The sequence below is a fragment of the Taudactylus pleione genome, unplaced genomic scaffold, assembly GCF_031769625.1.
Source record: "Taudactylus pleione unplaced genomic scaffold, aTauple2 ptg000089l, whole genome shotgun sequence".
Taxonomy (NCBI): Eukaryota; Metazoa; Chordata; class Amphibia; order Anura; family Myobatrachidae; genus Taudactylus; species Taudactylus pleione.
Window position 1 is genome coordinate 4,538,107 of NW_028284491.1, and position 15,644 is coordinate 4,553,750.

At 41.8% G+C, this 15,644-nt stretch overlaps 1 protein-coding gene across 3 annotated transcripts in view; it reads left to right on the forward strand.

Moving 5' to 3' along the window:
* LIMA1 (LIM domain and actin binding 1) overlaps positions 1 to 6,251 on the forward strand; it is a 39,130-nt gene extending 32,879 nt beyond the window's left edge. For all 3 annotated transcript variants that reach the window (XM_088469126.1, XM_088469127.1, XM_088469128.1), the window contains 3 exons: positions 399 to 502; positions 2,814 to 2,947; positions 3,142 to 6,251. In XM_088469126.1, coding sequence (XP_088325252.1) covers positions 399 to 502; positions 2,814 to 2,947; positions 3,142 to 4,117 — 1,214 coding nt within the window. In that variant the 3' untranslated portion in view covers positions 4,118 to 6,251. The remainder of the gene's footprint in view (positions 1 to 398; positions 503 to 2,813; positions 2,948 to 3,141) is intronic.
* Positions 6,252 to 15,644: the final 9,393 nt, after the last annotated feature.

A 15,644-nucleotide genomic window follows, 5' to 3' on the forward strand; every position in this document is an offset into this window, starting at 1 on the left:
TAAATTTTTACAGCAGATGTTTTGCCTGATATTGCTCTAGTGACGCTGATGGCAGTTTAGTTACAATATGTAGATGTATGCATGACTGTTGTCAAAAATCTAATTAAACCAGAGCCTGTGTAGTAAGGCGTTTACTTGTGATCTCCTATACCCTGTTGTATCTATCTTGTGTTGCGTTCACCATGTCCAGTCATTGTGCTCAGGACGTGTGAAATGTTGAAACATCTATAAAGGTGCTGCTGGCTTTAAGTATATGACGTAAGATATATAGTGATATGAAACTCTAAAATGCTCAAATGTCCTGGGTACTCTTCAGGTTTGCCAGAATTTAATTACATTTAGATCTTCACGAAAATGGGGGGGTACTTAATAACATTAGTGTCTCTTTGAATCAACAGGCAAACTAGAAGAAGAGACCCAGAGACCCGGCAGTTCTCATGGTTATAGCTCCCAAACAAGAGCACTAAACCACCTGGAGTCCTCTCCTCCCAAAATCGCAAAGGTGAGTAGCTCCTAATTCCTAAATAAGCTTGGATACACGATGTGCTGTGCTGCAAATGCTAGCATTCCTATAATAGGCATCCTAAAAGCTTGTGTCCCCACAGACCTGAAGTCTATCCTTTGTGCGTTTAGTTTCTTTGCTATTAGTGGCTAGCAGTAGTCTGGAAAATACCTAGTTTTTTTGTAAGGGTAAGAATTGCAAGCAATTACTTGCAGTTCCATCATTTGTTTTTTATAATTATGTTCCCTCACATTAGTGGGTAAAAGTGTATATCAAAGTAAAAATATTTTTAAGATTTAAAATGTAATTTTTGGCAGAGCTTAATCTGATTGGGTTAAATCATGGTCGCTTGATTATGTTTTGAACAGCATTGACTTCCAAATTGCACAGGTGCGACTGGATTGCAACAATCCAAAGTAATAACATTGAAACCGTTCTGCACACCCTAAATCTTGTCCACACATGGCACAGTTCTGATTACCTCACGTAAATTGACAATTTGTTACAGTGTGTGGCCATATCCAATTATATTCCACTCCAATTGTATTGTGATTTTAAAGTTGCTCAATGACCCTGGCCTCATGTTACGGTATGGCTGTCCAGTCTGATGGCTAAAATGCTGGATCACTATCTCAATTAACCACCTTTTTTGGTGACCAAATTCTACAGCCCAGTGGTGTGGGTAAAAGGCCGGTGGGCGAGGTCTCCACTTTACTTTGTATTTCTGACTCTGTTGGGTCACTTGTTTTCAGAACAGATCTGTGTAATATGGGTGGTCACATGTATGTAATTGCTTGCTGATTATATTGCAGAGTTCCAATCTGATTGTATTGTAACAGCCAGAATAATAATTGGTTTAGAAGTGAAATGTGGGAGCATTTTGCTGACATAACTTTTTTTTTTCTGTCCTGTTTTCTCAAATCAGATTGTGATTAGTATAGGGCTGTACAATAGGTCACCAAACTGACAAGTATAGCCATGTGTGGGTAGCTAAAGATCCGTACTAGATAATTGCAATTAACATGCAGTTTTAAGTGTTTAATATGAATATCTAGTTCCAAAACAAGCATTCCTTTGAGTGTATGTATGTGGTCTGGATCAGAATTATTTTTATGTAGTCAAACTGTTTGACTGCTTTTTCATTTCTCTCTTCCAGCTTCTGTCTCCTGATTCCTTCTATTCGCTCCTGTTCTCCTCTCCCCCTGTAGTCTGGCCTCCACAGCCTCCACCATAAGGCCTTCTCTTCCTCCGAACTGCAGTACAGGCAGCGCGTACAACCCTCTGTACGTGTCTTTTACATGCTGCATCATTCCATTCACTCATTCAGTACAATTTGGCCTAGTCCATAATTAATTCAGATGTCATATGAGATGGCTTTGTTCACTGCATGCTACTTTCCAAGGAGGTCTTTTAGTAATGCAGGTGACCCTTGTAGCACATGACCTGATCTAGTTGGGAGAATTCAAACCTCACAGTGCATGAGTACCTTCTGTCTTTGTATGGTGCAACTAATTTCGGCATAAGCGGTTACATTTCTATTGCACTTTTCCCTGTGCAAGGTACAGCTGATTCCTCACTCGTCTTTGCTCCAGACCAGCCATTCAGCCCCTCTCGTCGCGCCTGGTCCTGTGTGGCTCTGTTAGCGCCAGGCGTCTTTTTTTTTTTTTTTCCCTCCCAGAAATGCATCTATCGCGATGCGGCTAGGATGTACCAGGAGACTGTTGATTGATTTGATATGTGACACTTGTATCTGTGTGCAACTGAGTCACTCAATCAGCATGCAAAGTGCTACAATGCAACGGGCAGTGCTTTTTTTTTTTTTTTTTTTCTCCATGCCAGGTTCCGTTTATAGACTGAGTTGCTCACAGGTAAACAAGTGTCGCATATTATCAAATTAATCATCCACACATTTTTGGCAAAAAGACGCCCAGTGATAGCGCAGATTTGCACAGGACCTGGCGGCTCACTCACGCCAGGCATATCTGGCTGCATGGTGTATTAAGGCTAGATGAGCAACGACACATCTGTACACTTTAGACAGACAATTTTCTTTTTCTCCATTTTGGGGGTTTAATAGTGTGTATGTGTTTATATGTTAGATCTATCTTATGTAATTTTGACGTACACCACCCCTTTCCTGGAGTGTAGTTGGTGCACCTCTAATGTCTTGGTGTTACTGTTCTTTACGTTCATTCTTCCATTTGCTTTAAATATCCACTTTTTATTTCCCTGTATGTGAAATGAAACCTGCTGTCTCAGTAAGGCATGAATTTATAACTAAAGACATGGCTATTTATTGTGTCCTAAATAGAAGTTCCAGCTACCGGCGAGAGAGATCTGCTTTGCATGTCAGAAGACTGTTTACCCAATGGAACGCCTTTTTGCTAATCAGCAAGTGTATCACAACAGCTGCTTCCGCTGTACTCACTGCTCCACCAAGCTCAGGTATGTTCCATTCTAATGCATGCTTCATGGAATTTAACTGAAATTATAAAACACATCCAATAGTAGTTTTGAATCCTCATTAATTGACAGGCAAGTCTTGCTAACCATATGCATGCTTTTGGTCCATTTATAATACTAATATGGGACTTTTTTGTTGCAGTAAAATTATATTGTATTTTTTGATCTTTTATCAGTCTAGGCAACTATGCCTCATTGCATGGGAATGCCTATTGCAAGCCTCACTTTAACCAGCTTTTCAAGTCGAAAGGGAACTACGACGAAGGCTTTGGGCACAAACCCCACAAAGAACTGTGGGAGAGTAAGAGAGACTCAGATGAAAACCAAGAGAACATAGTCCAACAGAATAACGTCACTGAAGATCCCGGGAGTCCTGTCGTAGAAGAAGCACCAATTGCTAAGGTTGGTGTCCTGGCAGCAACCATGGAAGCCAAAACTAGTAGCATTGCACATGAACACGAAAAACAGGTTGAGACTAAAAAGCTGAGAATTGCTTGGCCACCTCCAGCTGAATCCTCTGGTTCTGGAGCCTCTGTGGAAGAGAACGTTAAAGTGTTCAAGCCAAAATGGCCACCAAGCGAAGACCTTGTGAAAACAGAAAGTGAAGAATACTCTGAACTGAAGAAGCTGAGGAGAACATCCTCTCTTAAAGAGCGCAGCCGTCCATTCACGCTAAGTGTGGCAAAACCAGTTGTCGCCAAAACTCAAAAACAGCCAGAAAGCTTGTCTATGTCGTCGCCTGTATTGAAAAAACTTGATTCCTTAAAACTTTGGGATGATTTGGAAGGAGAGCCTGAAGAAAAACCAGTGACTAAAGAGGTACTGCCCACACCAGATCTTGCAGACAAATCGCTCAGAAAAACTGAAGCCAAGGAAGATGCATCTAATAAAATCGATGATCAAAGCTTCTTTGAAAATGGGGACTCTTCTGAGATAGAGGCTTCCGAACAGCAACTCTTCCCTGAAGTTTCCACCCATTCTAAACACTCGAGCACGGAAGATCTAGTGATGACGACGAAAGAGGACCATTCTCCAGTTCAGAACCGCAAGTCTCAAGATATTGGTTACTGGGAGGGAGAAGACCTGGAAGAACTCAGTGTGGAAGACCAAATCAAGAGAAATCGTTATTATGAGGAAGAGGATTCCGATTAATAGTTTCTTCAAGAGTTTGTTTTATGCGGTCTATGGCTGAGCCTTAATCTGTTAGATATCCTGGAAAAAGTGATCCTTTGCTGTATTTAGTGTAAAATTGCTCTTTTTAAAACTGTCCCCATTTTTTATTTTTAAGTAAAGAATATTTAATATTGCACAAATGTCAAAAAAAAAAAAAAAAAATTTTTTAAGTGTTTTCTCTTCAATCTAGTTGAAGAGACCTTTTTATTCCCAGAGTTTTCCCAGGAACAAGTAGACTCTTTTGTCATGTTTTGAGGTGCATGCTGTACAACTTGAGAGAGTAACAAGCATACTGTATATGGCACTTTGTATTGTTAAACTACCAACTAAATCTGCCTTCATACTGCCAATTGTAAGTCTCTATTTGCTGTAATTTAGGCAAATACTACCTGGTGAGTTACTGCTTGTATGCTTAAGTCTTCTGTAGTACGTTGCTTGGTCCTAACAAAGTTCAAAAAGTTTATTTTCAAGCACATCTTTGCCCAGTAATGTAACTACCCTGTAAGCCACTAATAAGTGCAGGGGTTCAGGGTCTAGAGTCGCCGACCCTTGTGAGAATGCTCCTTCCCTGGTGTCTTCGTGTTCTAAGCCACTCGTGGAGCAGCAGACGTTTGAAGTTCAAGATATCGGACACCTCCACTTTCTTTCGTGTTGAGAGGACTGAATGGATGGCCGGGCAGCTGTCCAATTTGTGCTCTTGACAGGAGGTGTATGGGCATTTAAATGGACTTGTACTGCTTCCTCTGGTAGTCTGTTGACCAGCACTCAGCATCTGACAATTAATGTGCACTCCAGGCATGTGTTGAACAAAAACTCTCGTAAAAAATCTGAGAGGAGTTTGTCAGCGAGTGGTGTTGACTTTTTGCATCTTTGCTAGAGATTACTATGCAGTTTATTAAATTTGAAGTCCTCATCAGCTGCCTGAGATTTAAAAAAATTCAAGATATTATTTTCTGAAATTCTATTGTAAAGTTCACTGTATTAATGTAAAACATTCCATGTCAGTTCATAGATATTTAAGTCTGTGTACACTGTTCTTATTTTGTATTGTAAGACTTTTTTAAATCTTGATTTCAGCCAGATTATCTATGACACTACAGGCTATTGACGGCATGCGGGTAGGTGGTTCTGCAGGTTATGTACATTTTTGTTTTGCACAGCTAAGAACTGCATAAACCTTTCTATATTTTTTTTTTTTTTCTTTTAATATCTTATACTTTTTATATCAAAGTTTCCCTTAAGCCTGTAGGTGCTGCTCATTTAAAAAGCTCTCACACTAGTTTTTCAGGTGCAATGTATTTTTAATTCCTCTCTTATTGGGAAAGGAAGAAATTAACTGGAAAAATGACCAAAGTCCTGGTACATCTGGAGCCTTCTGTTTTGGTTGGCTAATTCCAACCTTGAATCCATCATGGGATCTAAAGTGCAATGTGTTCCTCTTTCTTATACTTACTATAGAGTTAGGAACTGGTTTAAAATGTACCTGCCGACTACATACAATGGAAGTGGCCATTTTGTAGGCTGAAGTCCTATTCCTGAGAATGCAACCAGGCAATTTAAGACTGCTTTCCACATGTGTGGGTACGACCCACAAAATGGCTGCCTTTATTGTGTATAGTTGATTACTGCATAATCAGACTAAACTGGCACATTTTGTTCTGCATTTTAATTGTACATTTTGCACTGAAATAATAGGAGACATCAACACTATGCAATATATAAAGTCAGACTGAAAACTTGTGCATTCCTGGTTTGCTGCTGATGAATGTATGACACTTAATCAGAGTCTTCTACACTTGGAATTTTTTTGGCAACAGAAACATTGCAAAGTATGAGATGAACGAGTAGTGTAACTTCTAGTTGAGCATTTCATTTTAATACACATTAAGTTACAGTACAAATGAGATTAGATTTAAAGAGCTTGTGTATGTTTTTCGTGGGGTTTTTTTTCTTTCAGATATTTACTTGTCATTTTGAAAAAAAAAAAAAGGGGTTGAGTTTTTATATAAGGTGCAACTGTATGTGAAGTTGGTACTGTATTTTACAAAGAAAAAAAGTTGTAATATATTTGCTTTCAAACCAATCTAACAATAAAGATTTTTATTCAGAATAATTTTTCCTTCTGTTCAAACGCTTTTCTTTGTGGTTCAGACCACAAGATGGGTACTTCCACCATTATTCAAACAGTCAATCTGTTCACAATCTGAAAACTCGTACGAACATTTGTTCATTCTACAAAATGACTCTGCACCATATATAGGCATATAACTGCTGCCATAGAACTACAAGTTTGCAAGGACTCTGTGTTAGTATTTGCCACTATTATGCTTTATATAGTGCTTGCATATTATGTAACTCTGTACATTGATTTATTGAAACACAATGACCTGAAACAGAAGTTCAAGATGGCCCTGTCCAATTAGTCTTGGGGCCAGATGTAAATTACCCATACTTGCCAACTCTCCCTCATTGTCATGGAGACTCCCTGAAATAACAGCAGTCTCCCTGAAGAGTCTACCAATCGCCCTCATTTCACCTTACCCCCATTATGACACTGTTTTATATAAAAGAAAAAACCGAGCTATATACATTCAAATGGGACCATTGGTATAATTGCCCTGCATTGGTTATAAGGCACAATGATCCCTATTGTTACATGTTGATGAAAACACACTGATACTTCTCAGAAAACACAAGTAGATCTTACTAACTGCTTTGGGGCTCATTTACATTTGGGTGTAAATCGATTATGACACTCCTCTCAGATGTATCGGTACACACCCACTTTACCGCCGCGCTCATAGGTGCTGCTATCACAATCTCCCTGAAATGCTTTTTCAAAAGTAGGCAAGTATGAAATTTCCTGCAGACTGCAATCGGAACTGATCCAGGAGGCTTTCTGGGGTCTCTGCAGATGTTTGCTCCCAGCCTATGGAGATATGAGCAAAAATCAGCCTACTGCAATTATGCTTTTGAGTGCAGCATGACCGTCTGGCCATAGAGCTACATTTGACACATAAAGCTGTAGATAAGCTGTAGCCGGTGGGGATTGAGTGGGGTTACTGGGAAGCATGATGAGCTGCCTTGGACAGGCATTATTGTGCAGCTACAGATTTTGTTGCAACGAGGATAGATGGTGGTTGGTCACTATACAAATGCCAATATAGTCAGCGGTTGGTATACATGACCATCCTTCACCATTTCTCATCTGAATCTCCTTTATGCTGCATGGACACTCCTGTGGTTGTTTGCCAGCTTGGAGTGGCTGTTCTAGATTATTTTAAATTGGCATCATGCTCATTGCTTGACACAGAGCCAGGATGTTTGTTTGCTGTGTGGTGACATATGCTATCACCAAAGGAGGAACAGAGTTTGGCAACAGCAATGACCATCCTACGCCCTGCGTCCAGCAGCTGAATGGAGATTTTAGTAGACCTTTGAAACACTACTAATCAAAATTTGTAAGAGTGGCATTTACTAGTTAAAGTGCTAGTTATAGATGGCTGTACTGCAGACCAATCCACTACCCTAACTGTGGTCCACCTGCCATCACTATATAATATGAAATCTAATATTGACAACTGCAATTAGATTTTGAAAAGACTTCACTTTTTTTTAAATCTATTAATGGTCTATGATCTTGCTTGTATACACCAAATGTTTACATATGTTCTAGATCGGTTCCATGTAGGGGAGGTACTGCTCTACTATTCCACAGTTGTAGCTGCTATCTGCTTGTCTGACACCTGTGAATGTGCATGAAATTGAATTTACCATGCGAGTTAAAGATCCTCTTTATAATCAGTGTTTTGCTCACTGAATAAAGCTTAAATCTATTGAAGACTGTCCAGTAATATAACTGTACAATTGTTATAATGCCAAACTTTTATGCTCTTGGGGCCTGATTCAGAGCCGCTCGTAAGCGGCCGCTCCGAGCGATGTTTGCCCAACTGCGCATGCGTACGGATCGTAATACGCATGCACGAACCAGTCAGTGCGGCTGAAAATCGTTTGTTCGCTAAATAGCGAATGCCTGCTATTTTGAGTGACAGAATGAGGCGTATGTGGGGGTGGTAACAGGGGAAGGTGCTTGAAAATGGGGAGTGGAGATCAGAACGCAGGCGTGCTTAAAGGTCAAAACGGGCGTTTTAAGGGTGTGCATAATTAATACAGCAGCGTCATTGACCACGTCACTGGGTTATTTTATAGCCAGAACTGCTCGCAAGATTGTGGTAGCAAAAACCACCCACAAGAATAGCGAGCAGTTCATACGCTGGTCGATGTACTCGATTAATCTAATAAACAGCGGACATGACGTAGGATGCGAGCGGCCAGGGGGCGTATTTAAAAAAAAAAAAAAGACCAAGTTTTGTTCGCTCGTTCAGACATAGAGGCGTGAACAGACCGCAAAGAGCGAACGATTCATTTGAATAGCCACCCCTATTTTCTGGACGAACGACCGCAAATAGCGTCCAGCTCTGAATCAGGCCCTTAATCCCTTTTTAGAGGAACATTTACCTTACATGTAATTTATACTTAATGCTTGTTTTTATTTTCAATTTGCCATGAAAATTCATTTGTCTGCATTTATGAATAATGTAAATGGGGGGTATCTGTACACCTAGTGATCAGCATGGAAGCCTGGTCACATTTTTTGAAGTATCTGACTGATTTGTCATTTGTTCACATGATCCGTTACTTTTTATGACCCTTCAACATCCTTAATAGTAAACCGGGTTAAAGGAAATAGGATATGTATGAAAAGTTAGAGGAAATGGGAATAACTTTTTTGTCTCTACTACTTTCTACTATATCTATAAAACCATTATTTAGATAAGTTTGGCCTGCTTTAAGGGGATTTCAGTGGAAAATGTATGAATTGTGATTCTCTGAGGTTCCTTTGATTTACTTTTAAGCACAGTGTTTGAGAATCTGGGCTGCCGTAAAGTGCGGCAACTGCCGCGATGATTTGCACTGGCGAGCTTATCACGTGGAATAGGATTAACCCCTAGGCCTTTAAGCCTAGGCTGTTAGTGGGAAAATCAGGAGGACAACCGGTGTGGAGTCCTCAAAATACTTCCACTAACTAGCAATAGGCTATACCAGCCAGGGCTGGTACTATAATAGGGATGGACTTACAGGGTTCAGTGATCAAGCTGAGCTAAAAACTGTGTGTCCCAGGGACACCTTGCTTTAATAAAAAGGGGTCCTACTTTACTGTTTCTAGGTCCAATCACAATTTTTATGCTTTCGAGCTCCCCATGTGCCACCCCACATAGCATCAGACCACCCACATGCCCTACACATACAACATGGCAATTCACACTCATATTTGAAGTACTGAGAATGCTTATAAATACAAGGTGGGTAAGGGCAGGAAGCATTTGGGACTGTGCTCGGGGCAGGCAGCCCCAGGCTGATGGAGGGGCAACAGCACTACTGCTGCAGAAGGGAGAGTCATAGGGTGGCCAGCAGGGAAGGTGCGCAGAGCCCAGGGAGATTGCATTCAGCTCCCCCTCTACTCAGGTCCTGCATGCCAATTGCACAGTACGGGCTGTCTTAGGAAGGCCTCTGGTGGTGATTGGATGGGGAGACACTGAAGGGTTGGTATTGGATGCAGCACACACAAACCTCATATTAGTTATCACAGCGCCTCCTGCAGGACCCGATCATTTTTCAAACTGCGTCCCTCACTGCCTATAGCACATAAAGTACGCGCTAAATGGTTACCTTTGCCACAGTGCCAAGGAGCCTTAAGTGGCCTATCCACTAGGCGACCTGAAAGGCTGAACGTCTAGCGTGGTGCAGTACCCACACTGAACGGCGTTCACTAAACGTCATTCAGTGAAGGACCCTGACCTCCTATCTCTGAACATCTCGAACCTGACGAGCGCCATCAAGTTGACTGGCATGTTAACTAGATAGTTGGGGACGGCAAGGACCCAGCGTGCACGCGCATCGTTGGTCCTTCCTGCTATCCATTACCCGCCTCCTGGTTATGGTCGGATTGTTCACAAAATCAGGTAATGGATAGGCCCCTTTAGGCTGTCATTGCAGAGTGCTGGCTGCCAGAGACATCCAGCTTGATCCACCTGAATTTGATGTTTTGGCTTTATTTTATATTGATTTATTTTAATTCATCTGACTTTTTTTTTTTTTTTTAACAAGTGAGAAATGGTGGAGGAATATGCTCTGATTGGGTCATTGTGTTCGATGGAAAGACACTGATGCCTAAAATCCTGATCTCTTTTCTCCAGCCCTTATTCTTTCAGTATAACGTCAGCCAATGCTGCAATTCCACACATGTGACCGATCCCCAGAGAGGTTATTTTGAAAGTTTTCCTTGTAAGAAGAACAAGTACTGGCCTTGTTTCAGCACACAACGGGTTCTGTTACTTTCATTTCACAAAGTAATTTGTGTTGCCATCATTAGTCAGATAAACATAAGCTGCTGATCTGCTTGTTTATTGACCAGAATTTGGGGTTTAATTTTTGCTCATTTTACTTGAGGCTGCCTTGGCACATTTCACTGCTATAGTAGCTGGGTACAGTGTATCCGGAAAGTATTCACAGTGCTAAACTTTTTCCACATTGTTATGTTCTAGCCTTATTCCAAAATGGAATAAATTCATTTTTGTCAAAATTCTACACACAATACCCCATAATGACAACGTGTTAAGTTTTTTTAGCAAATTTAATAAAAAACAAAACTAAAATCACATGTACATAAGTATTCACAGCCTTTGCTCAATACTTTGTTGATGCACCTTTGGCAGCTATTACTGCCTCAAGTCTTTTTGAATATGATGCCACAAGCTTAGTACACCTATCTTTGGGCAGTTTCGCCCATTCCTCTTTGCAGCACCTCTCAAGCTCCATCAGGTTGGATGGGATGCGTCGGTGCACAGCCATTTTCAGATCTCTCTAGAGATGTTCAATCAGATTTAAGTCTGGGCTCTGGCTGGACCACTCAAGGACAGTCACAGAGTTGTCCTGGAGCCACTCCTTTGTTATCTTATCTGTGTGCTTAGGGTAATTGTCCTACTGAAAGATGAACCGTTGCCCCAGTCTGAGGTCAAGAGCGCTCTGGAGCAGGCTTTCATCCAGGATGTGTCTGTACATTGCTGCATTCATCTTTCCCTCTATCCTGACTAGTCTCCCAGTTCCTGCCGCTGAAAAACATTCCCACAGCATGATTCTGCCACCACCATGCTTCACTGTAGGGATGGTGTTGGCCTGGTGATGAGTGGTGCCTGTTTTCCTTCAAACATAACTTCTGGCATTCACACCAGTGTTTAATCTGTGTCTCATCAGACCAGAGAATTTTGTTTCTCATGGTCTGAGTCCTTCAGGTGCATTTTGGCAAACTTCAGACGGGCTGCCATGTGCTTTTTACTGATGAGTGGCTTCCGTCTACCCACTCTACCATAAAGGCCTGATTGGTGGATGCTGTAGAGATGGTGGTTCTTCTGGAAGGTTCTCCTCTCTCCACATAGGAATGCTGTAGCTCTGACTGACAGAGTGACCATCAGGTTCTTGGTCACCTCCCTGACTAGGACCCTTCCTGGCCAACTCTAGGAAGAGTCCTGGTGGTTCCGAACTTCTTCCATTTATGGCTGATGGAGGCCACTGTGCTTATTGGGACCTTCAAAGCAGCAGATATTTTTCTGTACCCTTCCCCAGATTTGTGCCTTGAGACAATTCCTTGGACTTCATGCTTGGTTTGTGCTCTGACATGCACTGTTAAGTGTGAGACATTTTTCTATAGACAGGTGTATGCCTTTCAAAGTCATGTCCAATCAACTGAATTTACCACAGGTGGACTCCAATTAAGCTGTAGGAACATCTCAAGGATGATCAGTGGAAACAGGATGCACCTGAGCTCAATTTTCAGCTTCATGGCAAAGGTTGTGAATACTTATGTACATGTGATTTTAGTTGTGTGTTTGTTTTTTGTTTTTTATTAATTTTGCAAAAACCAACTTTTTACATGTTCCCATTATGGGGTATTGTGTGTAGAATTTTGAGGACAAAAATGAATTTATTGCATTTTGGAATAAGACTAACATAACAATGTGGAAAAAGTGAACCGCTGTGAATATTGTCTGGATGCACTGTAGGTTTGTAACAATATTCCACTGAATAGATGCTCAAAATGAGAAAAATAACATAAGTGCAACATTCTGTATGTAGTAAAATACAAATCCTATTATAAATACACTTGCAAACCTGGGACGTAGGGGAGCATTTTGATCATTCAAGTAGAGATTCCGATCAGCTCTGCTTTAATCTGTGCCCCCAATGTGGGCTATAGTGTGGATATTGCTGACTATATGATGGACCATTGTACAGATGCACAATATTATGATTTTTTTTTCTTTTTATATATACAAAACTGCACACTTAAAGACTTCTATGAAGATCTATTTAACCTTTCATTTTTTTGTTTTATGCACAGACTTTTTTTTGATATTTAGTTTTATTTGTTATTAATTTATGGTCACGATTTTTCTGTGACCAGTTAGGAGCAAATAAAAAAAACAAAACAAAAAAATAACTAAAAATGCAATTTGCTCCTAGGTAAATCACGGGTGCAAATATTTTTCATGGTGGGAGAATACTTGATGCTTTTGCATGTAGCAAATACTGGGCAGCTTTATTTTTTACATGGAAATTTATAATTAAGCTACTATAGGAAACATTCCTTCCCAATTCTAAGATGCAAAATCCATTAGCCATGTAAGGCACCAGTCCTCTGGACGCCCCAAATGGCTGACTGCAGCCGTAACTGCCCTCCTGAGCATCCTGCGCTGTTCTTGTCATTGGAGGCCTCTCCCCCTGTGCAATGACTTCATGCGCAGAGGGGGTATGGCTGGCTGGCACTGGCTGTTCATTCATGGAAGGCTGATTTCTGCTTGCAGCTTATTGAGATGTGAGCAGTGTCTTCCATAGATGGATGATATAAGTACAGCGCACATGTAAATGAATCTGCCCCCAAATCTCTCCACATTTTTAAATCTGCCCCACCTGCAGTGCAGCATGGTTTTGCTAAGATACTTCTTTCTTCGCTTTTAACTCTGTATAAAGCTGGGCGCACACCTATACAATCTACGGGCCGTTCTTTCAATTCCTGAACTCTTCATACGATATTGTAAGGGTGTGTATGCACCTGGTCATGTTGAAAGATCAGGTTTTATGTGCAGTTTACTTTTCATCCGATTCATTGGTACAATATCGGAGAGAAAGTATAGTGTACCTCCTACCGACCGTTCTTTCCAGTGCTTCAGCCCTTACTATTCCAGCAGCAGCAGCGCTGCCTTTGTGTCTCTTCAGCCAATATTTTAGTCACATTTGGGTCAAAGATTACACGTTAGATTGTATAGGTGTGTATGCATTTATCGGTACTTCTGAACGGAAGGAAAATCGCATCGAATGTGACTCTCAACTAGTGTGTACCCAGCTTAAGCCCCTAAATTGTTCACTTTTGGACCTTTTCCTTCATATTCTAACTTGCAATGACCTGTTACCTGAAGCTTTGCATGTGATGAGGCACAGTAATGCTTTGTGTTATGCCGCATGTATTCTAGTACTTGGACCGTGCTGTAGCCTACTCCTATTCACTGTAACATTGCTGCTCAAAATGGGTGCAGGTCTAGGGCTCGCTCCTATTTGCATCCGCTCAAACATTTGCTGTCTACAAAACCGGGACAATCCCCTCAGACCTCCGGTCATTACTAGGACTTATCACCTTGCTCTCTGTTACTGACTTGCTTTTTAACATTGATTGTACCCACATCATTTTGCCTATATACCTGTAAAATACCCATCCTCACCGCCTGCCCTTATCTCGCTCCCAGACCACCTCCACATCTGCAACCCTGCCAATCTCATCCCTGTCTCCTCACTTCCCTCTCACCCCTGAGCCATCCCTCTTTCTCCTCCTTTTGAAGTCCACTCTATCCATCTATTCTACCCCATCCATCTCTGTGTCTCTGTCATCTACCATTCCCCTGGCCCCATTTCCTTGACCACTTTGCTGCTTGGCTTCTCCACTACCTCTCTGACCTACCATCCCTGATCCTTGGTGACTTCCACATCCCCACTGACCCAGCTTCCACCAAATTTCTTGCCCTCTTCTCCTCTTTTGGCCTTTCTCAATGGACCTCCTCCCCTACCCACTGCCTCCGCCTCTTAATTGACCTTGTCTTTTCATCTCTGCACTCTCACTCTCTGACTTCTCCAACTCTCCCTTCCCACTCTCTGACCACCATCACCTCTCCTTTTCATCTCTCTTCTCCTGCACCCCTCCTCATACCCAAATCTAACGTCCGCAGACACAATCTCGATGCTCTTGACCCTGCTATTCTCTCCTCTTCGCTTAATACTCTTCTCCCCTCTATACACTCTCGCTTGCCCCAACCAGACTGCCTCCCTCTACACCCTCACCTCTGCGCTCGACTGTTGTCCCCACCCCTCTTGTCCCACTTCGCTGCTCCAAGCCCCAACCTTGGCATATCAAATGTATCCGGTACTTCAAAAATGCTCATGCACCGCTAAACTCCAGCTGGAGGAACTCTCGCTCCTTAACTGACTCCCTCCATTTCAAGTTTAACCTCTCTTCCTACTGCTCTACTCTCTCCCTTGCCAAGCAATCTTTGTTCAAGTCTCTCATCTCTTCTCAGTCCTCCAACCCCTGCCGTCTTTTTGCCACATTTCAGTGCATTCCTTCCAGGCCCTCTCCAGCTCCACAGCTCCCTACATCTCCAACCTCCTCTCCTTACACACTCCCTCCCACCCCCTCCGGTCATCCAATGATCGCTGCCTTTCCTCCTCTCTAGTTACCACATCTTGCCCCAGAATTTAAGGTTTCCCAAGATGTCCCCCACTATTGGAACATTCTCTCTCGTTCCATCAGACTATCCCCTAGTCTGCATTGCTCATAAAAGCATATCCGTCCTCCACTTAACCATGTCACCACGTTGTCGACCTCTTAACTCCCCTTATTCTGGCTCACTCCTTGTATGTCTTGTCTCCCCCTTCCCTTTTAGAACGTAAACTCCATGAGCACTCCTGTTCTCATCACCTACTTCTCTTGCACACCTGCTACACATCCTCCTTGGGCTCTCTGCCTCTGAACTCCAATCATCAGTTTTATGTTTTTGTTTTGTTTTTTTTCTTTTCTGGCGAACTAGACCTGTAATTTGCACCCACGAAGATAGCGCCAGGTTTCAGCTGATGCCGTATTTTTTAATTGCATTAGTGGCTGTGTCGAGATTTGTAGTGTTATACGTACTGTACTGTTTTTTTTTTTTTTTTACCCTGTGTTGTCTTGTTTTGCACTGTGTACGGTGCTGCAGAACACTTGTGGTGCCTTCACATTTTATTTACAATAATAAAAACCTATAGGAGGCTGTCAAAAGTGGGCAACCCTTTGCTGCAGGATTTTCCTATATACTATAAACGTGCTAAAAAGTGCTTGTACAGTTTTTCTTCTTTAAGGAACAAT